Source organism: Hippocampus guttulatus, chromosome 7 (assembly GCF_054856545.1).
Source record: "Hippocampus guttulatus isolate MCC_2025c chromosome 7, RoL_Hgut_1.0, whole genome shotgun sequence".
NCBI lineage: Eukaryota > Metazoa > Chordata > Actinopteri > Syngnathiformes > Syngnathidae > Hippocampus > Hippocampus guttulatus.
This window is the reverse complement of record NC_141267.1, coordinates 2,913,197-2,939,609: the sequence shown is the minus strand read 5'-3', so window position 1 is coordinate 2,939,609 and position 26,413 is coordinate 2,913,197. Positions and strand designations below refer to the sequence as shown.

Below are 26,413 nucleotides of genomic sequence, written 5' to 3'. Positions count from 1 at the left end.
TCTCCTCTGCTGATTTGTTTTGTTTTAACCAATGTATTTGAAAATGTTTGTTGTAACCTACTTTGCTATAATTACTATCAAACCAATATTTCATTCAAATTAATAACCAGTTAAACGTGTGAGTGTGTGTGTGTATAGATAGATAGATAGATAGATAGATAGATAGATAGATAGATAGATAGATAGATAGATAGATAGATAGATAGATAGATAGATAGATAGATAGATAGATAGATGCGCGGCGACCTCACAGTGCAGAGGTAGCGGCTTCAATTCCAGCTCCGGCCTCCCTGTGTGGAGTTTGCATGTTCTCCCCCGGCCTTCCAAAAACATGCATGGCAGGCTGATTGAACACTCCAAATTGTCCCGAGGTGTGAGCGCGGATGGCTTTTCGTCTCTGTGTGCCCTAAGATTGGTTGGCAACCGGCACAGGGTGTCCTCCGCCTACTGCCTGAAGACAGCTGGGATAAGCTCCAGCACGCCCCGCGACCCTTGTGAGGATAAAGCGGATTGGAAAATGAATGATATATATATATATATATATATACAGTATATGTATATAAAAATATTCACACATACACACACACACACATACATACACACACGCGCACGCACTTTTGCAGCGTGTATGTCTTTAATATAACAAGATCAGAACAGGAAGCTATGTTAACTAAATTAACAAATTCGAAACATGAATTAACAGTATACTAGTGGACAACATAGAAGAACAACAAAATGCCCCTGGGTTTCATACGTTCCAAGAAATTGAAAGTTTTGCAAGTATTTATAGATTTCGGGGCTTTTTGTTTATTTGAGTTATTTCAAAGCTTAAAATAGGAAATAGTATGAGTGAAAGTGTGAAAAGGAAGATTTCTGATTGCCATACTTGCATTAACGAACGGTTACTGTCCAATCACTAGTGACTTCGTCTTTCTGTGACGTCACCTAAATGCTATTTTGAAGCCAAGATTTTTTTTATTAAAAAAGAAAAATCCTAAGATGTCTTTACGATGACGCTGGCTTTCATAAAAATGCCATTCATTGTAATGCTACTATCGGCAAACGGACCCAGGCATTATTTTTACTGATTTCCACTTGAGTGTCCGTTCGAATGTTGTCAATCCGACAAGCTGCTGTGAGCAGTTGCGATGAAGCCGCGGTCAGCGAGTCCGAACAGAGAAGGCGGCGAAGTGCCACGACAGGGTTTTGGTGTCCAGGAGTTTCTCGACGGTTCCAAATATGAGGGGGGTTTTGTCAATGGCCTCAAACACGGGAAGGGAAGGTACACCTGGAAAAGTGGAGAGGTAAGATGAAACCGGGAGAGCCATAGCAACCATGTTTAATTCTGTTTACATTTGCTCGAGATTGGCCTGTTCATCACAAAATTGATCCCGCTGTCTAAATATTCATGGAGCAACCTTTTAATTAATTTTTTATAAATCTGTTAGAAGAGACCCATGTACTGGGAGTGGTGCCTTGCTCCAGGGTAACTACTGTACATCAACACAAGTCTAAATTCTTTAAGTGGGATCCAACCTTTTTATGTGTGACAGCTGCCGAAAGTATACCACAATCAGAAATGTACATCTTTTCAAATGTTAAATGCTCAAATGAAGCTTAAGCGTTTGTAATATTTGGGTTGCCTTTAAATTCATGATAGTTAAAATATCGTAATGCGTCCCCTCGAGTCCCCCACAGACGATACTACGCTATGCATTGTGTGTTACTTGTATATAGGGAGGGGCGACCCTGCACTAGTTTTGTAAATCAGCCAAAAGAAAAACAAAAAGTACATTACTAAAATGCTGCGAGTGAAACATGTGGTACAGAGAAAAGATACATTTAGACACTGTTTCTACCACTTTTGGTGCAGCAATGATTTTCTGTCTAACGACTGTTTGCACCAAAAAAAAATCCAGGGGGTTAGAATAGTTCAGAGAAGTCCCAATTCAGCCAAACATTTTGTTCCTCAAGGTGTAATCTATTAAATTATGGAACTTATATTGTCTCTTCTTAAATGTACATGTTATCTGTGCGAAAAACATAACTAACATCTGCACCGTTCCTGCTCTGTGCAGTTCTACGAGGGTTCTTTCTACAAAGACTACAGGCATGGTGATGGAATGTACTGTTGGCCAACAGGCAACAAATTCGTTGGCAAATTCTACCTTAATTGGAGAGAGGGGTACGGAGAACACATTTTTCCTGATGGAGCCACATTTAAGGTAGCCTTAATCAGTGCTTTAAGTGGGGAAAAAAGTAAGTGCTGGCACTTCCCTTACTCAACTTTTGCCAGGTAAAATAGGTGATGGGTAACAACAGATCATTAAGTTAATTAATAAGTGATTATATTATAAAAAATAAATAGATAAATAAATAATGATATCTTATTTGGTCATATAACCAGCAGTCTGGCCATTCTTGTTCTGTGCAATTATTATTGACATCAAGAAGTGAATCAGAAGTGCAAACATTACTGTTAGCTGGCTGTTCTTCACTTGCAAGATGAACGTGTCATCCTGTGTCCGCTTCATCACTAGTCCGTATTCTATTTTGACACTTACTTAGGGAGACGTAATGGCTACTCTTGTGCCTTTTGGGAAGATTTTGTAACAATGTATCAATCACAATATATCTGACCTGTCTACTTGTGTTCATTTTAATGGCGTCTTAATGGCGTCTTTTGAAGCCACGGCATCATTTTTGTTTCCAATCAATGACTGCATAAATAACTCCTTTCAGAGTTTAGACTTCTTCGAATACTGCACATTTGGAAATATGCTTTGAGCGTTCACTGGTTCACTTTGACTTTTGGGAAACTCACACCGTTGCTCAAATTTGACTTTCTGTTTGGATAATGGATGGGTTATTCAGAGTGCACCAAAAACGGACTGCCTGTGAACTCCCTAAGCTCTCCAGTGGCACATGGTTGTCTCCAGAAATGAATGGGAGCGGAGCGCACTCTGCCTCTTCGAACACACGCACTCTCAGAGTAGCGTATGGGTGTATTTCCGAACATGCCCTATGTTGACATTCTTCACTCTTCATTCTTTCTCATGTTCTTTTTCTGCAACACACTCGACTCGCGAGACCGCCACGCAAAGGTAAGGAAGGGCATTTGGCATGTACCAATGCACACTGGATAATGTAGTACAGTATAGTCATAGGAGTATCACAAAGTGCAAGAGAGGAATAGAACAAGAGAGGGTACTCTTGGCTCATGTGAAGTCCCGGTACGGCGTAAAAAGTCCCTGTACGCTAGATGCTAAAATTGAGAAGTTCTGGTACTCTGTATTGGTGCGTAATGGTGTGTACCGGCCCACTTAAAGCACTGGCCTTGATGAAATTGACTTTATAGATGGTAATGAATGCTGACAAAGTACTGCTCTCCTTTTCAGGGTTTGTACCATGCTGACCAAAGGTTTGGTCCAGGTGTGCTCAGTGAGCCAACAGGATGTCAAGATGTAGGTCTATGGCATGGGAAGCATCTGATACAACTGTGTAACTCTGTACAAAGCAGCTTCAGCCTCAAAAACTTAACTGAATACGCTGCTTACTTGGAGCAAAACATCTTCTCACATTCTCAATGTCAGGTAAAATAAGTATCTATATAATTGTAAAATAGACAAAACTATTATAACACATTGTTTTATTTTATTGGTACAGAAATGCCCAAACAGTCGATCGTGGTTGACCGATAGTCTGCGGACTGGTCTCAAGTCGACCGCGAGGAGTTTTGGGGGGAAATGTGGGAAAAAAAATTGTGTGCATGTATTAATATGATATATTTTGTGTTGGTGTACAATGCACCATAAGCATCCTATTCACAAACAAGTGTGTGTGTGTGTCTGTGTGTATGTGTATTAAAAAAAAAAATCCTCGTCTCACCCCCCCTCGGGTGGTGTCCGTCCCTCATTCAGCTCGGGTCCTCTACCAGAGGCCAGGAAGCTTGAGGGTTCTGCGCAGTATCCTTGCTGTTCCCAGCACTGCACATTTCTGGACTGAGATGTCCGATGTTGTTCGGAGCACTCGGGTCACTGCCCCGAGTGCTCCGACCACCACAGGCACGACTGTCACCTTTACCTTCCAGGCTCTCTCCAGCTCCTCTCTGAGCCCTTGGTATTTCTGGAGTTTCTCGTGTTCCTTCTTTCTGATGTTTCCATCACTTGGGACCGCTACATCCACTACAACGGCTTTCCTCTGCCCTTTATCTATGATCACGATATCTGGTTGGTTCGCCATTACCTTCTTATCAGTCTGGATCTGGAAGTCCCAGAGGATCTTCGCTCTGTCATTCTCCACCACCTTCGGAGGTGTTTCCCATTTTGACCTTGGGGTTTCCAGTCCATACTCCGCACAGATGTTTCGGTAGACTATGCTAGTCACCTGGTTATGGCGTTCCATGTAGGCTTTCCCTGCCAGCATCTTACACCCTGCAGTTATGTGTTGGATCGTCTCAGGTGCCTCTTTGCACAACCTACACCTTGGGTCTTGTCTGGTTTGGTATATCTGGGCCTCAATGGCTCTGGTGCTCAGGGCCTGCTCCTGAGCAGCCAGGATGAGTGCCTCTGTGCTGTCCTTCAGGCCAGCCCTCTCGAGCCACTGATAGGACTTCTTGAGATCGGCCACTTCAGTTATGGTCCGGTGGTACATCCCATGTAGGGGCTTGTCCTCCCATGATGGTCCCTCTTCCAGCGCCTCATCCTCTGTTCCCCATTGTCTGAGACATTCTCTGAGTACGTCATCTGTTGGAGCCTTCTCCTTGATGTATTTATGGAGCTTGGATGTTTTCATCCTGGACAGTGGCTCTCACACTCACGAGTCTCCCCCCCCCCCCCCCCCCCCCCGGCTTGCGTACGGTCTCAGGGTGCTGGATTTGGGATGGAACCCTCTGTGCATGGTTAGGAGCTTTCGGGTCTTAACGTCCGTGGTCTGAATCTAATCCTTTGGCCACCTTCTTATTCCTGCAGGTATCTGATCACTGGCAGGGCATAGCTGTTTATTGCCCGGGTCTTATTCTTGCCATTGAGCTGGCTTCTTAGGACTTTCCTCACTCGCTGGAGGTATTTGGCCGTAGCCGCTTTCCTTGTTGCCAGTTCGAGGTTGCCATTGGCTTGTGGTATACCGAGGTACTTGTAGCTGTCCTCAATGTCTGCTATTGTTCCTTCAGGGAGTGAGACCCCTTCAGTGCGGACTACCTTTCCTCTCTTAGTCACCATCCGACTACATTTCTCAAGCCCGAATGACATCCCGATGTCGCTGCTGTAGATCCTGGTTGTGTAGATCAGGGAGTCTATGTCCCTTTCGCTCTTAGCATACAGCTTTATGTCATCCATGTAGAGGAGGTGACTGATTGTAGCTCTATTTCTGAGGCGGTATCCATAGCCTGTCTTGGTGATTACTTGGCTTAGGGGGTTCAGTCCTATGCAGAACAGCAGTGGGGAGAGTGCATCACCTTGGTATATGCCACATTTGATGGACACTTGGGTAAGTGGCTTGCCATTGGCTTCAAGTGTGGTTTTCCACATCCTCATCGAGTTCGCAACGAAGGATCTTAGGGTCCTGTTCACCTTATACAACTCCAAGCATTCAGTGATCCATGTATGTGGCATCGAGTCATAGGCTTTCTTGTAATCAATCCAGGCTGTGCACAGGTTGGTACGTCGGGACCTGCAGTGTTGTGCGACGGTTCTGTCAACCAGGAGCTGATGTTTGGCTCCTCTGGTATCTCTACCAATGCCCTTCTGTGCTTCGCTCATGTATTGATCCATGTGTCCACTTATCTTAGCCGCAATGATGCCTGACATGAGCTTCCATGTTGTGGAGAGACAGGTTATTGGCCGATAGTTGGATGGGACTGCACCCTTTGAAGGATCCTTCATGATCAGGATCGTTCGCCCTTCGGTTAGCCATCTTGGGTGAGTCCCATCCCTCAGCAGCTGGTTCATTTGTGCTGCTAGGCACTCATGGAGTGCTGTGAGTTTCTTTAGCCAGTAGGTGTGGACCATGTCCGGGCCTGGTGATGTCCAGTTCTTCATATCTGAGACTCTTTCCTGTATGTCTGCCACTGTTATGGTAACTGGGTTCTGTTCAGGGAGGTTGCTGTGCTCCTCTCTCAGGGTCACCAGCCATTGTGCATTGCTGTTATGTACAACCTCCTTCTCCCATATGCCTTTCCAGTACCTTTCAGTTTCCAGTCTTGGTGGGTCAGCTCTGTTGTTAGGACCCTTCCACTGAGCGTACACTTTCGCAGGTTGTGTTGCGAACAGCCTGTTTATTCGTCTGGCCTCATTCTCTTTCGTGTACCGCTTTACCGACAAGGCTTGGAGCCTTTGTTTGGCAGTTTCGAGTGCTTCAGGTATGGTCATCTGGATGTACCTCTCGGATATCGGCCTTTTCATCACACCTCTCTGTGCCTCCGTCAATTGACTCACATCTTTCCGAGCCGCCTTGATCTTAGCCTCCAACCGTCTTTTCCATGGTGGGTAACGTATCTCATGGCTTCCATGGTTGCTCTTATAGCTAAGCATCTCAAGGATCACTGATGCTGAAGCGTATATCAGCTCATTGGTTTCCGTGATCGTTACGGTAGGGATCGCCCTCAGTGCTGCATTCACACTTTCCATGAGACTTTCAGGTGGTACTTCACATAGCCGTTGTAATCGGTTTCTAGGTTGCCCAGCTTTCATTCTCGCCATGATCTTGGCTTTCAGGTCACTTGCTGCCTCGCTCAGCATTTCATTCATTGGGGCTGGCCTCCCAATCTCATCATCTGCATTCATTGGGGCTTGCCTCCCAATCTCTGGTATGACCTCCTCCTCTTATCTGGCAGCCTGGGGCCCTACACCATGGAACCTGCGTTGTACCTCATCAATCTCAAGTTGTGACAGCAGTTGCCGTTTGTGGATGTTGGAACACTGAGCTACTAGTTGCTTCGTGGTCAACCGTGACTGTGGGTTTGGAAGTAGCCATTTAGCCCACATTCTCTGCATGTAACCCCTCTGACTGGGGTTGCTTGAGTATTAGCATTCCAACAGAGCCATGTTATCGCATCTCGCCCATCTCCGCTTTGTTCCAGTAGCCCATTTTTCATCAAAGTGCTCTGGTTCCCCAGCACCTGACGCAGACCTTGTTTGGCCGGGCGACGTCTGAGCCAAACAATGTCATTCATTTTACTGTCTCTCATCATTGTATGAGGTTGGCATTAGCGTGAAGGATCTTGCCCAAGGACCCACACTGGATGGTGTTATGTGCTCATTTTCATATATATATACACACACACACACACTCACACATAAAAAACCTACAATGGCACATGCCGTGCATCACTGGAAGTTCTGAGCGGTCAGCAGTCTACAATTTGCAGCTTGCGATTAGAGCTGTTGCGCTACATCTATTTTATTTTTTTAAACTTATTTATATTCAAAGTTTGTTTGATCTGCAATTCACCAATGCATTAGATTTTTATCAGTTAAATTAATTTTAAATGTGTTATTACTATTATTCTTTTCATTGTGATTTTGGAGGTGGGGGCCGCTGGTGGCCTGGCATACCCCTAAAAGGCAAAATGGGTTCCCATTCCCATGGGCTCACCACCTGTGGGAAAGGCCAAAGGGGTCAGGTGCCCTGTGAGCTGGGCAGCGGCAAAAGGCAGGGACCTTGGCGGTCCGACCCCCTGCTACATAAACTACCTCTTGGGTCATGGAATTTCACCTCTCTGGCAGGGAAGGAGCTCGAGCTGGTGTGCAAGGCAGATAAGTTCCAACTATATAAACAGTGTTCCCTCACTTATCGCGGTTAATGGGGACAGGGACCCTGCCACAATAAGTGAAAAACCTCGATGGAGCGTTGGAATTTTTGTGTCAGTGTATGCGGGTACCAGTCTGTTTAAAATATGTAAACAATATTTATACTTTACATATTTGAGACAAAGACTACAGCAGTACATGCATTTACTTAAATCTTTAATTATAAAACCTTATACAGTAATTCACATTCATTAGTCCTGCCTTCTGAGAGGGACAATGAGACTTGTGTTACTCTCACTTTATGCTCTGACAGTGGATCCGCCGTTAGTTTCCAGCTAGTTGCTGGCCAGCTATCCCCTCTGAGGGGATGTGTTTATGATAAGACAATTGGTATTGATGAGGAGGAGGTGAAGAGAGCTTCTTTTTTGGACAAGCCCAATCACCCTCTCTGTCTCTCTCTCTGTCGCTCCCGCTCCCCCCCCCCCCCCCCCCAATCCCGGCCATGTACATGGCAAACACAACAGTGTGAGGAGACACTGATCATAGAGTAAACAGCTGATGAGACACTGATCAAAGAGTCAACCGCGTGATGAGACACTGATCAGAGAGTCAACCACGTGACGAGACACAAGGGGAGGTGCTAGGCGGGGCTGCGAAGATGCGCAGCCAATCAGCTCACGGGATAAATCCACTCGTGCTGTCATTGGTCGACGTCGCGCTGGAAACCAATCATGCATACAGCCATGTCCAAAACCTCTTGAGTCATTCGGAATTTGTGTCTGTGTCCAGGACTTTGGGAAAAAAAACGCGATGTCGTGCAGCCGCGATAAATGAAGAGCAATAGCGAGGGATCACTGTCGTCACACACCGCTCGGGCTCTGACACCATTACTCTCGAGAGGGGTTGGACACTCTTCTGCTCTGGAGTTGCCCACGGTGAGATGTGCAAAACAGCTGTGGGCATACTTATTGGCGCCTGTATATTGGGGTTCGCCACGGTGAATGAGAGGTTAGCCTTCCTCCGCCTTCGGGTGGGGGAATGGATCCTGACGATTGTGCCTATGCAGCAAACGACAGTTCAGAGTACCCATCCTTGTTGGAGTCCTTGGAGGGTGTGCTGGAGAGCGCTTCCACTGGGGACTCCAGCGTTCTACTGGTGGACTTTACTGCTCACATGGGCAATGACAGTGAGACCTGGAAGGGCGTGATTGGAAGGAACGCACTCACAATCTCAACCTGAATGATGTTCTGTTACTGGAGTGCTCGTCACAGATTGTCCATAACAAACACCATGTTCAAACATAAGGGTGACCATATGTGCATTTGGCACCAAGACACCGTAGGCCGTATGCAGTTTGATGATCAATATTGTAGTTGTGTTCACGGATTTGCTGCCACATGTTTTGGACACTCGGATGAAGGGAGGGGCGGAGCTGTCGACTGATCATCAGCTGGTGGTGCGTTGGATTCGATGGTGGGAGAAAATGCCGGCCCGACCCAAACATACTGTTTTGGTGGTTTTGGTGGGAACGTCTGGCAGACTCCTCTATCAAAAAGATTTTCAACTCCCACTCCCGGCAGAACTTTGCCCACGTCCCCAGTGAAGCAGGGGACATTTAGTCCGAGTGAATCATGTTCTGTGTCTCCATTGTTGACATGTTCTGTGCCTCCACTGTTGAGGCTGTCGATTGGAGCTGTGGCCGTAAGGTGGTCAGTGCCAGTCAGGGCAGTAGTCCCCTTCCCCAAATGCTGGACACCGATAGTCAGGGATGCCGGCGAAGTGAAGAAAGAGTCCTATTGGGCTTTTTGTCCTGTGGGCAGCTGACAGATATGGGCTGGCCAAGCATAATGCAGCTTCGGCAGTCGCTGAGGCAAAAACCTGGGCATGGGACGAGTTTGACGAGGCCATGGAAACATGGACAACTTTGAGGATTTTTGGCCCGCCATCTAGTGTCTCAGGAGAGGGCAGCAGTGCACCATTAACATTGTACTGTATGTAGTGGGGATGGGGTGCTGCTGACCCCGAGTCGGGACGTTGTGAGTCGGTGGGGAGAACACTTCGAAAACCTACTCAGTTCCACTGACACACCTACCTTTGATGAAGCAGTGCCTGGAAGAGTTGGAAGAAGTGGCTGGGGAGAGGGAAGTCTGGGTTCCCTGCTGAAGCTGCTGCCTCCACGACCTGACCCCTGGATAAGTGGTAGATAATGGTTGCGTGGATGGATTATACTTTCATTAACAGACGCTAATCTACAATTTTGTCCACGTGTGTATCTCCAGGTAGACACAGATGAGAGTTGGCTGCTTCATGACAGAAATAATGCCTTGCCCTGTGGCATTGAGAATTATTCCACAGATGGTGACCACCTACCCTTGCCCCCAGGACGTAGAAGAGAGTTTGATGAACATTTTTATGGCGAACTGTGGGAACCTGATTCTCATGGATATGAAGGCTATAAACGAGAACCACATGCCAGTCTGCCCTTACAAGCCCGTTTGCTGGCTCACATTTACAAACACAGGTCAGAAAAATCGTGAAACCTTGTCACAAAAAACATGGAAAACTAACTGCATGTTTTTACATGCACGACTGTATGAGTTAAAAAGGAAATGTAGTCATATTTGTGTGTATTTCTCAGACAACAGGCTGAAACTTTAGATTGGGATGTTGCAGGAGTTCTTTCAATGGAAAGGGAGCGTTTTGGTCCTAAAGGACATTTGGAAGTCACATCAGAGTTATTGATCCATCAGGCTTCTGTCGGAAAAGGACCGGCCATTTTGGAGATACTCCTAGATGGCCTTATTCACCCTGATGTAGCCGATTCTCAGGGGCACACTGCACTGATTGCTGCCACAGTAAAACACAATGAATTTCTTTATCCTAGTGTTTTTTTAAAAATTTCATTTATAAACAATTGGGATTGAACTGGCTTGTTTTCGAAGTTAATATCATACATCTTGTCACATTTTTCTTTCTTTCAGGTGAACTGCCATAATGATGTAGTCCAGTTGTTGTTAGATTTGGGTGCTGACATTGACAAGGTGAATTCCGAGGGAATGTCGGCTTTGGCTGTGTGTCACGTACTCTACTACCCTTTTCAGTCTCTATACACGTTTGATGGGCTCATTTCCAAAACACAAGTAACTACACAAGTAAATACTATTTATAATAAATTCTGGAAGAATTCAGACCCCATTGGATTTCCCCGTTAGCATTACATTACACTAGACCAGAGGTAGGGAAACTCCACTTTCTCGAGAGCTACATCCAGCCTGTTGTAGATCTTTGTCTACTTCAACACGCTTGATTCAAACGATTGGCTCATCAGCGAGCTCTGCAGCAGCCTGAAATGATCATGATCAATTGAATAAGGTTTGTTGGAGTAGGGAGAGATCTAAAGCAGGCAGGATATGGCTCGCGAGGAACCCGAGTGCCCTACCCCTGCATTAGACTGTGTTGGTTCAGACTGTCCGAATTGAACCATATTGCATTGTTTAAATGGTTGACAACACTGAATGCTGTTCTCAAGATTAGAAACAATAATGGAAAGGATCTGTGTGTATGTATATGTATATATAGTTAATTTTTTCAGTAAGTTACCAAAAACAGTTTTTGCTACATGTAATATGGCTTGATCCAGAGTGTAGTGAGTGTAAATTTGGCGGATTGTTCATATTTCAACAAAGTTGCAACATTACTCTTGAAAATGTATTAAAGGAAGGGTCTGAATACTTTCGGAATTCATTGTATTGTGTTACTTCATGAATATGTTTGTCATTTTGACCTCTGATTGTGTATATAATATCTTTTCAGGTGGCATCTACTTCTGTATGTCATCAGATTAGACAGGCGGAGTCGACTAAACAGGGGGAGTCGACTAAACGTTCCCTGCACAGTAAGAAAGTTAGGGGAAAGGTAAGAACCAGAAGGGAAGATGGCAAATTAGATGGTGGTGATAAGATAAGAGATTACATTGAAGTTGAAGGGAGGGATAAGGATGATAAGGGCAATGAGGAGAAGGTGCTGCTTTCCGAACGCTCCATTGAGGTGAAGGAGGGCCATATTGTACTAGGCAGTGTGAAGTGGAAAGAATATTCATCAAAAACTGCTAAGGTATAGACCACAAAGGACTCAAAAATGAAATACTTTTCAATCCGCTCTTCAAACTGACTGTGTTGTCTTTATCCAACCCTGCAGCAGGACACCAACAAAAATAACCCAGCACGTTGTTTTGACTCTGCCTGCTGCATGTACAGCTACGGCATCCACGTCACAGAGAGAGTTCTGCAGGGAGCAGCTGAAGCTCTTAGTCACGCTTGGTTTCAGCAGCATTCTGGTGAAACTGAGGAGACTGTTCGCAAAATGGCGGCAATGAAGTTTGAGTACGCCACCGCTTGTTTCATGTCGTGTTTTTCCCCCCCATGAGGCCATCATGTAGATTCATTGCATGGGTATGTTTCACCAGGCACCGTGTTCGCTTGACCACATTGAATCTGCTCTTGGATCGAGGAGCTGACCCTAACACCTCGAGAGTCCCGTTACCTGTCATCTTTTTGGCCATTTTGGCAGCAGATACTAAGACTGTCAGGAAACATCTTCTGTGTGGAGCCCAAACAGATATTTCTCTCCCACCTGAGGTAGCATTCCATTTGGAATCAGGTCCCAACGTTTGAATTTATTTGTGCAATTGATATTTTTATATTTTATATTTTCCTAACACTGGTTTCAACAATGTATCCCCATACTAACGATGGTGTTAAACAACTCTGTCCACATTAAACAAAAAATCGGATAATTTCATTGTGTTGTAGAGAAAAGGCCTTTATCCTCTCCATGTAGCTGCAGCACTGCCCGGTCTAGAAGGTCCCGAAATCACTAAACTGCTGCTGCACGCACTAACGGATCCAGATGCACGGGCATGTGACCATGACGACACCTATGAACCAGATAAGGTGTGCAGAAAATACTTGCCAGTCACAGGATAGGAACACAGCTCTCCTATGAATAGTAACAAAATGCAAGTAATTGACACAGCCCTAATTTAATCATTTACAAATTAATGCATCGGAAGTGAGCATGTGCATGGACAAAGACTCTGCATACAGTCCACTAAAAACCCAAGCTTAGTTTAGCTCTTCTCTGGAATACAAATAGGTTAGTACAGTGGTTCTCAATTATTTTCTGTCATGCCCCCCACCCCCAAGGAAGAGGAAAACATCTCGCGCCCGCCCCCCGCACGACTATAAATAGTATAATTTGTCTATAAAATCGTTATAAGTACACCGTTGCATAACACTGTATCCTTATTAACAAAAAAGAGAATAAAAAAAAGAAAAATGTGGACCAACTTTATGGACCAACTTACAACAAAGAATAGCTTTAGTAATTGGAACAGATTCAAATTCAAAAATAACATGAAATCCTTAATTTAACAATAATAAATTTTTGACTGACCATGTCAAACCATACGAAACTGAAAAATAAAATCAATAACTAATAATGCATTCCAACTAATCACCAAACGTTAACCAGCAAAACAAAAATATATAAAATAATTTGTGCTTTTTTTTTTTTAAATCAAAGATGATGTCTGGATTAATGGCTACAATGAGCACGTTTTGCAATGCACAGCTTTTCGAAGCGAGGTTTGAAGCAGGACACAGCAATTCTTGGCTCCTGCTCAATGTGTCGCCAGGACCTGTATTTTAGTTTACTGAAGTAGCAGTCACAAAGCGGCATGATTGTTGGCAATATTCGTCACGTTTTCGCTGAAAAAGACTCAAGCAGCTTATCAGCGTGATTAGGCTGTAATATCTTTAAGTGACGCCTTAATTTATTTGGCCTCATGCTGTCTGCTACCAAAACTTAAAAAACACAGTAAGCACATCGATCTTTCCTCGTCTGCCACCGCAGTCACATTGAAGCCAAGCACTACATACGCCTCGTCATATTTCCTCCCTGAGAATGCTCACTGCGCAAACTCTGCCAATGAGAGCGCCACTGCCCCCTAACGTAGTGGAGGTGCAACTGCACGTTATTTTAGGACAGTAAAAAAAGCATGTTCCCCGTGGTCAAACGCGCCCCCTTGACGGAGCCCCACTATTTGAGAAACACTGGGTTAGTATAATATAAAGAGAACCAAAAAATGCAAATAGGTGAGTTTTTCAGGAAGTAGCTTATGATAGGTTTCACAGGGGAAAAAATAATTAAGAGCTAACTGCGAGCAGGCAGTGCATTCATTCTGTAGGTGCATCTTAGATCCATCCATCCATCCATTTTCCACCGCTTATCCGGGGTCGGGTCGCGGGGGCAGCAGCTTTAGGAGCCACTTCTCCCCAGCCACTTCTTCGAGCTCTTCCTGGCGAATCCCGAGGCGTTCCCAGGCCAGCTGGGTGACATCGTCTCTCCAGCGTGTCCTGTGTCGTCCGCGGGGTCTCCTGCCAGCGGGACATGCCCGGAACACCTCACCAGGGAGGCGTCCAGGAGCCATCCGAATCAGATGCCCGAGCCACCTCATCTGGCTCCTCTCGATGTGGAGGAGAAGCGGCTCTACTCTGAGCCCCTCCCGGATGACCGAGCTTCTCACCTAATCTCTAAGGGAGAGCCCGGACACCCTGCGGAGAAAACTCATTTCGGCCGCTTGTATATCCGGGATCTCGTTCTTTCGGTCACGACCCATAGCTCGTGACCATAGGTGAGGGTTGGAACGTAGATCGACCGGTAAATTGAGAGCTTCGCCCTTTCGCTCAACTCCTTCTTTACCACGACAGACCGATACAACGTCTGCATCACAGCAGACGCTGCACCGATCCGCCTGTCGATCTCTCGCTCCCTTCTGCCCTCACTCGTGAACAAGACCCCAAGATACTTCAACTCCTCCACTTGGGGCAAGATCTCCTCCCCGACCCGGAGAGGGCACTCCACCCTTTTCCGACTGAGGACCATGATTTGAGATTTGGAGGTGCTGATCTTCATCCCAACCGCTTCACACTCGGCTGTGAAACGCTCCAGTGAGAGTTGGAGAGCCCTGCTTGAAGGAGCCAACAGTACCACATCATCTGCAAAAAGCAGAGATGCAATACTGAGGCCACTAAAACGGACCCCCTCAACGCTTCGGCTGCGCCTAGAAATTCTGTCCATAAAGGTTATGAACAGAATCGGCGACAAAGGGCAGACTTGGCGGAGTCCAACCCTCACTGGAAACGATTCCGACTTATTGCCGGCAATACAAACCAAACTCTGACATCGGCAGAATAGGGACCGAACAGCCCGTATCAGGGGGCTCGGTACACCATACTCCCGAAGCACCCCCCACAGAACTCCCTGAGGGACACGGTCAAACGCCTTCTCCAAGTCCACAAAACACATGTAGACTGGTTGGGCGATTTTCCACATACCCTCGAGGACCCTGCTAAGGGTTTAGAGCTGGTCCACAGTTCCACGGCCGGGACAAAAACCACACTGCTCCTCCTCAATCTGAGGCTCGACTTCCTGACGAACCCTCCTCTCCAGCACCTGAATAGACCTTACCAAGGAGGCTGAGGAGTGTGATCCCTCTGTAGTTGGAACACATCCTCTGGTTCCCCTTTTCAAAAAAAGGGACCACCACCCCGGTCTGCCAATCCAGAGGCACTCTCCCCGATGACCATGCGATGCTGCAGAGGCGTGTCAACCAGGACAGCCCCACAGCATCCAGAGCCTTGAGGAACTCCGGGCGGATCTCATCCACCCCTGGGGCCTTGCCACCGAGGAGCTTTTTAACCACCTCGGTGACTTCAACCACAGAGATCAGAGAGCCCACCTCAGGGTCCTCAGACTCTGCTTCCTCCGAGGAAGGCGTGTTGGTGGAGTTGAGGAGGTCTTCGAAGTACTCTGCCCACCGGTTCACAACGTCCCGAGTCGAAGTCAGCAGCGCCCCATCCCCACTGCACACAGTGTTCGTGGTGCACTGCTTCCCCCTCTTGAGACGTCGGATGATGGACCAGAATTTCCTCGAAGCCGTCCGGAAGTCGGTGTCAGGTTTGTCCAATTTGACACTCAGGAATAAAACACAAGGAGGAGACAGGAGACTCAATTCTGGTACCAGGAGGGAACGAGGAGAAGCGTTCGGTTTCAGCTCTCGGCACGTCACCCTAACGATCTCCCCCTTCACCTCCTCATTTATTGGGAAATCTACTACATAGGTGTGTCCAACCTAAAGGGTGGGGGCTGTTGAACACACACTGAACTTGTTTGACGATGTGTGTGAGTATAAATTACGTACATGTGTGCAATTGTTACAAAAACATCACGTTGCAGCTGGTGTTGATGGCTCCATTCACTGTCCAACCTTGCTCACTGTTTAGTCTTAACACTTAATCTCTTTCCAACCACGTCCTCGGAAAGGTGATTGCGTCCCTAATCTTCCACACAGTGTACCAAGCATTCTTGATTACAAATGTGAGTATATAAAGGATAAATGTGAGTACATAATGAAGAATATATCTTTATTAAAAGCAGAAGCGTTCTTCATTGCAGGCATAGTCAATTAATGATTGCAGGCATAAGCGTTCTTCTTTACAAGCAGAATAAATTTATCATGTCAGGCATACGCTTTCTTCTTTGCGAGCATAATTAATCAATCACTCAATATCAATATAACATTAATAATAACATTAATGATAAGTGAATGTATGATAACTAAAAATAATCAACCTATCAGTCGGCTTCCATGGCCTCACCGAACTCTTCCCATGCCCGCGTTTTTGCCTCGGCGACCACCGAAGCTGCGTTCCGCTTAGCCAGTCGATACCTGTCAGCTGCCTCTGGGGTCCCACAGGCCATAAAGGCCCGATAGGACTCCTTCTTCAGCTTGACGGCATCCCTTACTGCTGGTGTCCACCAGCGAGTACGGGGGTTGCCGCCACGACAGGCACCAACCACCTTACGGCCACAACTCAGATTGGCCGCCTCAACAGTAGAGGCGCGGAACATGGTCCATTCGGACTCAATGTCCCCCGCCTTCCTCGGGACATGGGAAAAGCTCTGCCGGAGGTGGGAGTTGAAACTCTTTCTGACTGGGGATTCCGCCAGACGCTCCCAACAAACCCTCATAATACGTTTGGGTCTGCCAGGACGGACCGGCATCCTCCCCCACCATCTGTGCCTACTCACCACCAGGTGGTGATCAGTTGACAGCTCCGCCCCTCTCTTCACCCGAGTGTCCAAAACATGCGGCCGCAAATCCGATGATACAACCACAAAGTCAATCATAGAACTGCGGCCTCGGGTGTCCTGGTGCCAAGTGCACATATGGACACCCTTATGTTTGAACAAGGTGTTATGGACAATCCGTGATGAGCACAGAAGTCCAATAACAAAACACCACTCGAGTTCTGATCAGGGGGGCCGTTCCTCCCAATCACGCCCTTCCAGGTCTCACTGTCATTGCCCACGTGAGCATTGAAGTCCCCCAGCAGAACAAGGGAGTCCCCAGCTGGAATACTCTCCAGCACACCCTCCAAGGACTCCAAAAAGGGTGGGTATGCTGAGCTGCTGTTTGGTGCATATGCACAAACAACGGTCAGGACCCGTCCCCCCACCCGAAGGCGGAGGGAGGCTGCCCTCTCGTCTACCGGTGTGAACCCCAATGTACAGGCACTAAGCCGGGGGGCAATGAGTATGCCCACACCTGCTCTGCGCCTCTCACCGTGAGCAACTCCAGAGTGGAAGAGAGTCCAACCCCTCTCGAGAGAACTGGTACCAGAACCCAGGCTATGTGTGGATGCAAGTCCGACGATATCCAGTCTGAACTTCTCTACCTCGCACACCAGCTCGGGCTCCTTCCCTGCAAGAGAGGTGACATTCCACGTCCCTCGAGCAAGCTTCTGCAGCCGAGTATCGGACCGCCAGGGTCCCCGCCTTTGGCTACCACCCAGCTCAGCATCTTAGATCGTTGGTAGTATTTTAAAATATTAGTTTGATCAATTGGTAATGCAACTGCATTATTTTGCAGGGTTCCACTATAACAAGAAAATCATGGCGAGTCAGTGAGAAGCCACGTCCTAAAGAGGGAGGTCGTACAGCTCTCCACATAGCTTGCCAGAGAGACAGCGACTACTGTGTGAGTTAACCCAACATAAGGATGCATTTCTGTCCACATAACAGCAACACATTTAAAAGTTGAGTCGTGCTGAGTTTGACACCCTCGCTAATGTGCGGGTGTGAAAAAAGGTATGGTTTTTTTTCAAAAGATTTTCGCCACAATTTTTCAGATTTTCATCCCCACCCAAGATGGTGGTTATGGACCTTAAAAAAAGAATTGAGATTTACTCCAGAGCCCACAGTGCGAGTGAGCCATTTATATGATACATATGTTGTCAAGCATGATGTGTGTGCAAAGTTCAACGTGTTTTCACGCTTATTAAGGCCAACAAAATCAGCATAATTTCTCATGGCAAACAGCTCATTGGCACAGCAACAGCATCCCACGAAATAAAAGGTTCTTGCTTTTCCTGGTTATCTTACGATGAAACACCCACAGTTTCAAGATAATTGGATAAAATATCTCGGAAGAGTAATTTAAAATGTCCCCTCTATAGAAGGCAACAAAACGGAACCACATTTGAAAGAAAATTCAAAATGTCTGACTTCCTGATACTTTTAACAGATGGCTGCAGAAGACTTTTTTTGTAGGTCTTGGGCTGTTACATATGCCTTCGACGATTCATTGATCTTGGTGAAACATCAAACTGGGGCTGCTTTGTTGAAAATTTTTGTAGAGCCATTTTTGAGAAATCTCACAAAATATGGGAACTTATAAAATATTGATTATTTTGCCAGGCATGATGTGTGTGCAAAGTTTCATGAGCTTTTGTGTACATTTAAACCTTCAAAATTACTGTTGCTTTCTTGGCTAAAAGTGCATTGCCATGGCAACAGCATTTCATGAAAAATCACAAACTTGTGTTTCAATATCATGAAAGTCGAAACACTCTTCCCAGCAAACATGAGGTAGTGTTGGTTAACCGACTAGGGGGGAAAAAAACAAAGATTCAGACCAGTATTCCTTTGAGCCATTAAGTGACGCGACCACTGCAATGAAAAATAAATTATAGATACCGTCCGTATTTTCCGCGCTATAGGGCGCACCAAAAAGTCTTCCATTTTCTTAAAAGCTCACCGAGCGCCTTAAAATCCGGTGCGTCTTGTGTGTGGTCATTACGGTAATACGTCGACTCCAAGATGGCTCCTTCCTGGAGACATGCTTCCAATGTTATAACTTGCTGTTGGTTCAGTGAACTGTGTCGCTGCTTTATTCAATAAGTTTGTGTTGCAGCTCCGAAAAAAGGAGAGCTGTGGTGTTAATTTTTTAAAACAGTCTTAACAAATACAGGTACGTCTTTGTCTGTCTGTGCCTTCTTCCGTTCGACTCGAGAGGCGTTCAAGACCGCCTCCGAAAAACGTAAACTAATGATTACTTCAATGAAACTACAAAAATTGAAAATAATACATCAAAACTGAAAAGCAAGCGAGGATATTACAAAATAAATTCTACAGCCCCCCCCCCCTCCAGAATTTATATTGTGATTTCATCATTTGTGAATACACAACAAAGGAATAAATAACTACGACTGACATCTGATAGTACTGTTGGAGCTGCGATCAAGGAAATGCTAATGCGTTTTTCGGGGGCGGTCATGAACGCCTCTCGAGTTGACCGGAACAAAAGAAGGCACAGAGACGGACAAAGACGCAACTGTATTTGTTGAAAAAGGAGAGCTGTGGTTTTGGTTTTATTTTTTTTTTAACGCAGACTTTATTCATAGTTTTCACAGTCTCAACAAATACAGGTACTGTCCGTCTTTGCCCGTCTCCATGCCTTCTCTTCCGTTCCACTCGAGAGGCGTTCATTGCCGCCGCCGAAAAACGTAAATTAATTGTTACTTCAATGAAACCGCGAAGAAAATCAAGCGAGGAAATCACAAAATAAATTCTGTAGGGGGATATAGAATTTATTTTGTGATTTCCTCGCTTGATTTTCTGTTTTGATGCATTATTTTCAATATTCGTAGTTTCATTTTAAGTACAGTCATACTTAATTTACGTTTTTCAGAGGCGGTCATGAACGCCTCTCAAGTTGAACGGATGCCTCTTGAGTTGAATGGAAGGAGTGTAGCACCATCTAGTGGAGGCATTGTAGATTGCGCCTTATAATGTGAAGCGTCCAGTGTATGAAAACAATTTACAAAATAGCCATTCATTGAAGGTGTGCCTCATAATCCAGTGCATCTTTTAGTGCGGAAAATACAGTAGATATCTTTATAACTGAACACTCAACAAGCAGCTTTTGTTGTCACTGCCATGCTAAATTTGAAAGTACCATATTTTCAGCACTATAAGGCGCTTCGGAATATCAGGCGCACCTTCAATGAATGGCCTATTTTAAAACCATCCATCCATTTTCTGATCCGCTTATCCTCACAAGGGTCACGGGGGGTGCTAGATCCTATCCCAGCCGTCTTCAGGCAGTAGGCCGGGGACACCCTAAACTGGTTGCCACCCAATCTTAGGGCACTCATAGACAAAACAACCATTTGTGCTCACAATCACACCTCGGGACAATTTGGAGTGTTCCATTTAATGCCATGCATGTTTTTGGAATGTGGGAGGAAACCAGAGTACCCGGAGAAAACCCACGCAGGCCCGGGGAGAAGATGCAAACTGGACTATTACATTTACTTCCAAAATTTTGTCACTCTTGAATATGTACAACCAGGGCTGCTTTGCTAAACCTTTGTAGATTGTGTTGTTGAGCCACTTTTTAAAAATCGCATCAAATATATCTTGCTCAGCCTGATGTGTTTGTGGTCGCTGCTGAAAACAATAGGGACTTAGCAGTGGTCGCTGCTCGGGCCATAATATTAAAAATAATAATGATAATAATAATTTCTACAGAGCCATGAGTGACCTGCCAGCCTTCGCCGCTTGGGTCATCCCAATTTTTTTTCCCGACAAAATCAACCCAGACATTGCAGCGGCTGTTGCTCGGGTCCTAATAATAATAATAATAGTTATTGTTATTATTATTGTTTTAATCATAATACAGTAACAATTACAATAATTATTGCGATAATAATAATAAGAATAATAAGAATATTAAAGGGTTAAGATGAATGCTACCTAAAAAGTTAATTAGAACAAATGATTTTTTCATATCTTGGTGTCTCTGAATAGTTTGCATGGTTATTTTTTATGCAGAACGCCAGCAAGGTAGTATCTCTCTTGCTCTCCTACAAAGCCAGCACAGACCTTCTCTGGAGTGGACATTCCCCTCTTTCTTTGGCTATAGCAAGTGGCAATAACACGGTACCTAACCTGTCACATACGATTTGAGCGCAAACCAATACTTAATGTGTGCCCTTTCAGGCTATAATTTTTCTGGTGTCTTCTTTGTGTAGGCAGTGGAAGAGCTGTTAAAAGGAGGTGTAGATCCCAACCTTCCCTTGGGTCGTGGCGTGGGCAGTGCCCTTTGTGCCCTGGGAAACTTCAACTACCGTTTAGATGCCAACCGACCAAAACTGGTACGTATATTTCTGAAATGTGTTTGTTTAAATTCTGGCAAGCCAACTCCATTAGTTACAAGGGGTTGAACTGACTCGCGAAAATGACGGTGTGCCAACTTTACTACTCCACAATGACAGTTAGAGCGTTGAAGTCGGTATATAACCAAACAAGTGTTTAGCATTTTGTGGAACGTCTTGCAGCCATAAAATTCAAAGCTTACGATTATTTGCTAAAAGCAAAGTTCATCATTTTGAACATGAGAATATCTTATTATTGTAGGATATTCCATTAAATATAGGTTGAACATCAGTTGCAAATCATTGTATTCTGTTTTTATTTATGTTTAACACAATGTTCAAACTTTGTTGGAATTGGATTTGAACACATCCGATATAAAAAAAATTAAATTGACAAAAATTGACGGACGTGTTTTGCACAGGATGTACATACATGTATATACGTATACATTTATGTATATTGCTCATTTGGGACCGCCTAGTGGGCAGGCCTACAACCATGGGGTCACAGCCCGAAAGGCAACGTGGGTCCCCCTTCTCGTGGGCTCACTACATGTAGGAGGGGGCATCAGGGTTTGAGTGTCTTGTGAGCTGGACGGCGACCAAAGGAGGTTAGCTTGGCAGTTCAATTTTGGCTACAGAAGGCGGCTCAAGGGACATGGAATGTCACATCTCTTGGCAGAGAAGGAGCCCGAGCTGTTGTGAAGTTCCGACTTGACATTGTCGCACTCGTCTTAACACACTGCTTGGGCCCTGGTACCAGTACTCTCAAGAGGGGTTGGTCTCATTTCCACACTGGAGTTGCCCACAGCGAGAGACGCAGAGCACATGTCGGCATACTTATTGCACCCGGCTTGGCGCCTGTGCGTTGCGGTTCACCGCAGTGGATGAGAGGGTAGCCTCCCTCTGGCCTTGGGTGGGGGAATGCATCCTGAGTGTTGTATGTACCTGTACCTGTGCACCAAACAGAGAACCCACCCTATTTGGAGTCCTTGGAGGGGATGCTGGAGAATGCTACCCCTCCGGACTCCCATCATTCTGCTAGGCGACTTCAGTGCTCGCGTGAGCAACGACAGATAGACCTGGGAGGGCATGATGTGGAGGAACGGGGGCCGTTGCTCGGAACCCGAGCGGTGTTCTGTTACTGGACTTGTGCTCATCACGAATTGTCCACAACAAACACCATGTTCAAACATAAGGGTATCCATATGTGCACTTGGCACCAGGACACCCTAGGCCACAGTTCGATGATCAATTTTGTGATCATGTCATCAAATCTCCAGCTGCAAATTTTTGAAAGTCGGGTAAAGAGAGGGGCAGACCTGTCAACTGATCACTACCTGGTGGTGTGTTGGCTCTGATGGTGGGGGAAGATTCTGGTCTGACATGATGACCCAAACATATTGTGAGGGTCTGCTGGAAATGTCTGAATATAAGAACGAGATCCCGGATACAAGCGGCTGAAATTAGTTTCCTCCGCAGGTTGTCCAGGTTACCTTTGAAATAAGGTGGGGATTTCTGTCATCCGGGAGGGGCTCAGAGTTGGGCCGCTTCTCCTCCACGTCGAGAGAAACCAGATGATGTGGCTCTGGCATCTGATTAAGATGCCTCCCGGATGACTCCCTGGTGAGGTGTTCCGGGCATGTCCCACCGGCAGGAGGCACTGGGGACGACCCAGGACACGCTGGAGAGACTATGTCTCCCGGGTGGCCTGGGAATGCCTTGGGATCTGCTGGGAAGAGCTGGAAGAATGGCCGTGGAGAGGGACGTCTGGGCTTCCCTGCTAAAGCTGTTGCCCACGCAACCTGGCCCCAGATAAGCAGTCGAGAATTAATGGATGGATGGAAAAAAACTAAACAAAGCAAAATAAATACAACAGCAAATGGGGAAAAAACACAAAAAACGTACAGTTCAAATACAACAAAAAGGCAAATGCAACAGCAAATGAAAAAAGCCCAACATTATCCTATCAGAAGAGGTCAGTATGCAGGGGAGCTCAAACTTGTTGATAAAATGAGAGGAACAGGTTGATTGAGTGACGGTGTCTCTTGTCCAAAAAGTCTGATCTAAAACTAACCAAAATTAAATAATTTTCCCCACAACTCTTATCACCCACTTACACTGCCTACTATTCCAATTTTTCACCTGTTGTTGTGTTCATAGTAAAGTGTTGAATCCATAGGTCGCATTTTGTGTAATGTTTGTAAAAGAATCTGTGACAATTGGTGAATTTGAATCTTCCCATAGCTGGACATGTTGGAGAAGGTTGGCGCGGACATATTGATGCCAGTTCAGGTTGGTGACACTATCGGAACGGCAGTGGATTATGCCCACATCTCCTTCAACCAGGTAACAAAATTTACAACCCAAGAATATTACTGGGGATGTATATAAAGACAATTTGAAGGACTCTGAACATTAATTTTAGAATTTTTATTTTACAGTCCTGTATTCAATTTTCAACCACACCAACATACATTAACGCAGTGTTTTTCAACCCCTGTGCCGCGGCACACCAGTGTGCCGCAAGACATTGTCAGGTGTGCCGCGGGAAAATATCCAATTTGTATGCATGCCTATGTGCCTATCGCCCAGAAAGTAATCGTGTAGTACCCTCCCATACCGCTAGGGAGCAGCATCAGCTAGCCAATTGCCTTGTGTTTAGACGAGAGACAAGCGAATTAGTGACACATGAATGAAGGACGACGGTGAAACAATAAATATGAAAGATGAGAAAATACTTTTTTCTTTGTGTTCATTTGATTCCAATTCAAGGTGTTTTGGCGTCATGTTAAAAACGGTTATAGTAACAATATAACACGTTCATTATTCAAATAAGCATTTTATTTTATTTTTTCACATTTAGCTAGTGGTGTGCCGTGAGATTTTAACAATGAAAGAAGTGTGCCTTAGCCCAAAAAAGTTTGAAAAACACTGCATTAACGTGTAAATGCTTGATATCAAGCCTATGTAAAAACAACAACAAAAACTGTTCATGCCCCTCTCTAGGACTCTGGTATAGCCCATACTCCCTATCATGCTCTCAGTATGGAGGGGAGAGAGACATTCAAAATACAGCGACAGCTGCTCAGCATGATGGGAAGTATGCTGAAAAAGAGTGTTGTCCAAAGAGAACGGGAGCATCTAGAGAGAGACGAGGACCTTGTACAGAGTGGTAAGTACGCAGGTGAACAAAATTTTTGGTATGTTTTCAATTGGCTTTTTGAAATGCACGACTTACTCGTCCACTCATTCATGTAAACAGGTTATTCCGAATGTTTAAAAAAATGGAATATTAACCTGAATGTCGAATGCATGTAAACATAGTTTGTATCCTTATTAACATAACATTTAAAAAAACATAAAAATGAGGTGCGAGCAGTAAAAAGGGCACTCATCACCCTGGCAACATTGGGTACTGGCACGTTGGGATACTGGCACATTGCAATTTTTTTTAAAAAACGAAGTACGTCAGAATAAAACCTGTTTTGAGGCGGGAGATGAGCTTGATTTCCCAAGTGCTCATGATGGACATGTTGGATAAGACACTGATGCATGCTAATCAGATTTAAGAACTGGGCAGTGAAAGATGCTGTTTTCTCAAAAGCACATGAATTCAACCTCAAAGGATGACCAGCAGAAAATGAGCCAAACCTTGGAGCAAGGATGCCAATACTGGGGGCGGCCATTTTGCCACTTTCTGCGGACTGAAAGTTGCTCAGAGCTCAGGTAACAACCAATCATGACTAAGCTTCAGAAAACAAGTGAGCACTGATTGGTCGTTACCTGAGCCCTGATCAGATGTGATGTCATTTTCAGTTCACAGAAAGTGGCAAAACGTTTGCCCCCTGAGATGGAAAAAAACAGGTGGATTTTGTTGCTTCACTCATAGTCCACAAACGCAATGTAATGGTAATCAGAACGCCGTGCTTCAACAACTTGGGGGGAATAGCACATATTACTGAAAGAAAATTTGGGAGTTGACTTCCCCTTTAAGAGAGGGGTACTAACAGTTTTGTCCACGTGTGTGTGTATATTGGCAAATTACAGTACACATCTGTTCATACTTCCATAAAACCACATAAACCAAAAAGTGAAAATGTGATTCCATCTTGTGTCAAAGATGTCTTTTTCCTCACAGATAAAGGTGCAGATGCCAAAACTATCAATCAAAGTGAACCACCCACTGCAATAAAACTAAGGTACGGTCACAAGACATTTTGCACTTCTCATCCAATTCTTGTACTTATTGCTCATGTCAACGGAATCGTTTCTTAGGTCACCATTTAAGTTTTGCTACCACTGTGGTCGCTCTGCTGCTGTGAAGCTAACTGCTTGTACTCGCTGCCACAAAGTCTTCTACTGCTCCATGGCGTGTAAACTCATAGCATGGGATGAGAGACACAAGGAAGAGTGTCTGCGCGAGACAGGTAGGCGCCTTTTCAGGAGCTGTTGTGCAATATCTGAAATGTTCACGTATTTTTGACACTGAATACATTGAAATCAACATTGATGTCTTGCGACTCAGGAGCTGTTCCAATCACTTTTGAGAAGAGAGTCATGTTTCAGGCCAGAAAAGGACCCAAGACTGTCATATTTTCATCAAGAAGACCATTTCACGTCCAGTTTAAATCCAAAGTCATGGTAATTGAAGATAATATTGAAGAGTGGCAATCTATCAACATGAAGGAAAACTACAGCTACAACTGATACACTGTTGTAGCTTATCATTTCAGCATTTGGTTGGCTGGAGCATAATCCAACTGACTTGGCTTTTGAGGCATATTCCACTGTGCAGTGAACACCAAACATTCATAAAGCTCACCAATTCACTCACACAGTTAAATTAATCTAAACATCATATTTGCATTTACCACCATTGTGCTGATGAAGAACACCTGCCCAGTTTATGGCTAACAATGTTAAATCAACCCATTCATCATTTTGAAGCATGGGCCTGCAAACTAAATTAACTCAATCAATCATCATGAATTTACAATGTCAATATGTTGAGTATAAAAATGTTAAAATTGTTTGTATATTTGTCTCTATGTTTCTAATGGCATAAATTAGATAAGGCACACAACAGAGTTACATACAATT

At 45.1% G+C, this 26,413-nt stretch overlaps 1 protein-coding gene across 5 annotated transcripts; it reads left to right on the top strand.

Moving 5' to 3' along the window:
• Positions 1 to 1,145: 1,145 nt before the first annotated feature.
• Positions 1,146 to 26,205, top strand: LOC147201985 (ankyrin repeat and MYND domain-containing protein 1-like). 5 transcript variants are annotated; one of them, XM_086116484.1, is made up of 18 exons: positions 1,146 to 1,304; positions 2,079 to 2,225; positions 3,399 to 3,593; positions 10,028 to 10,269; positions 10,387 to 10,603; positions 10,730 to 10,888; positions 11,562 to 11,861; positions 11,946 to 12,130; positions 12,214 to 12,385; positions 12,560 to 12,700; positions 17,743 to 17,850; positions 20,988 to 21,095; positions 21,188 to 21,310; positions 23,558 to 23,659; positions 24,320 to 24,485; positions 25,464 to 25,512; positions 25,589 to 25,740; positions 25,839 to 26,205. In XM_086116484.1, the coding sequence occupies exons 1-18, from the start codon at positions 1,149 to 1,151 to the stop codon at positions 26,018 to 26,020; spliced, it is 2,904 nt and encodes a 967-aa protein (XP_085972610.1). In that variant the 5' UTR covers positions 1,146 to 1,148; the 3' UTR covers positions 26,021 to 26,205. The 5 variants fall into 5 exon arrangements, with proteins under 5 accessions (XP_085972610.1, XP_085972608.1, XP_085972609.1 ...); XM_086116482.1 differs by having other exon boundaries at positions 25,452 to 25,512; XM_086116483.1 differs by having other exon boundaries at positions 10,730 to 10,900; positions 25,452 to 25,512.
• Positions 26,206 to 26,413: the final 208 nt, after the last annotated feature.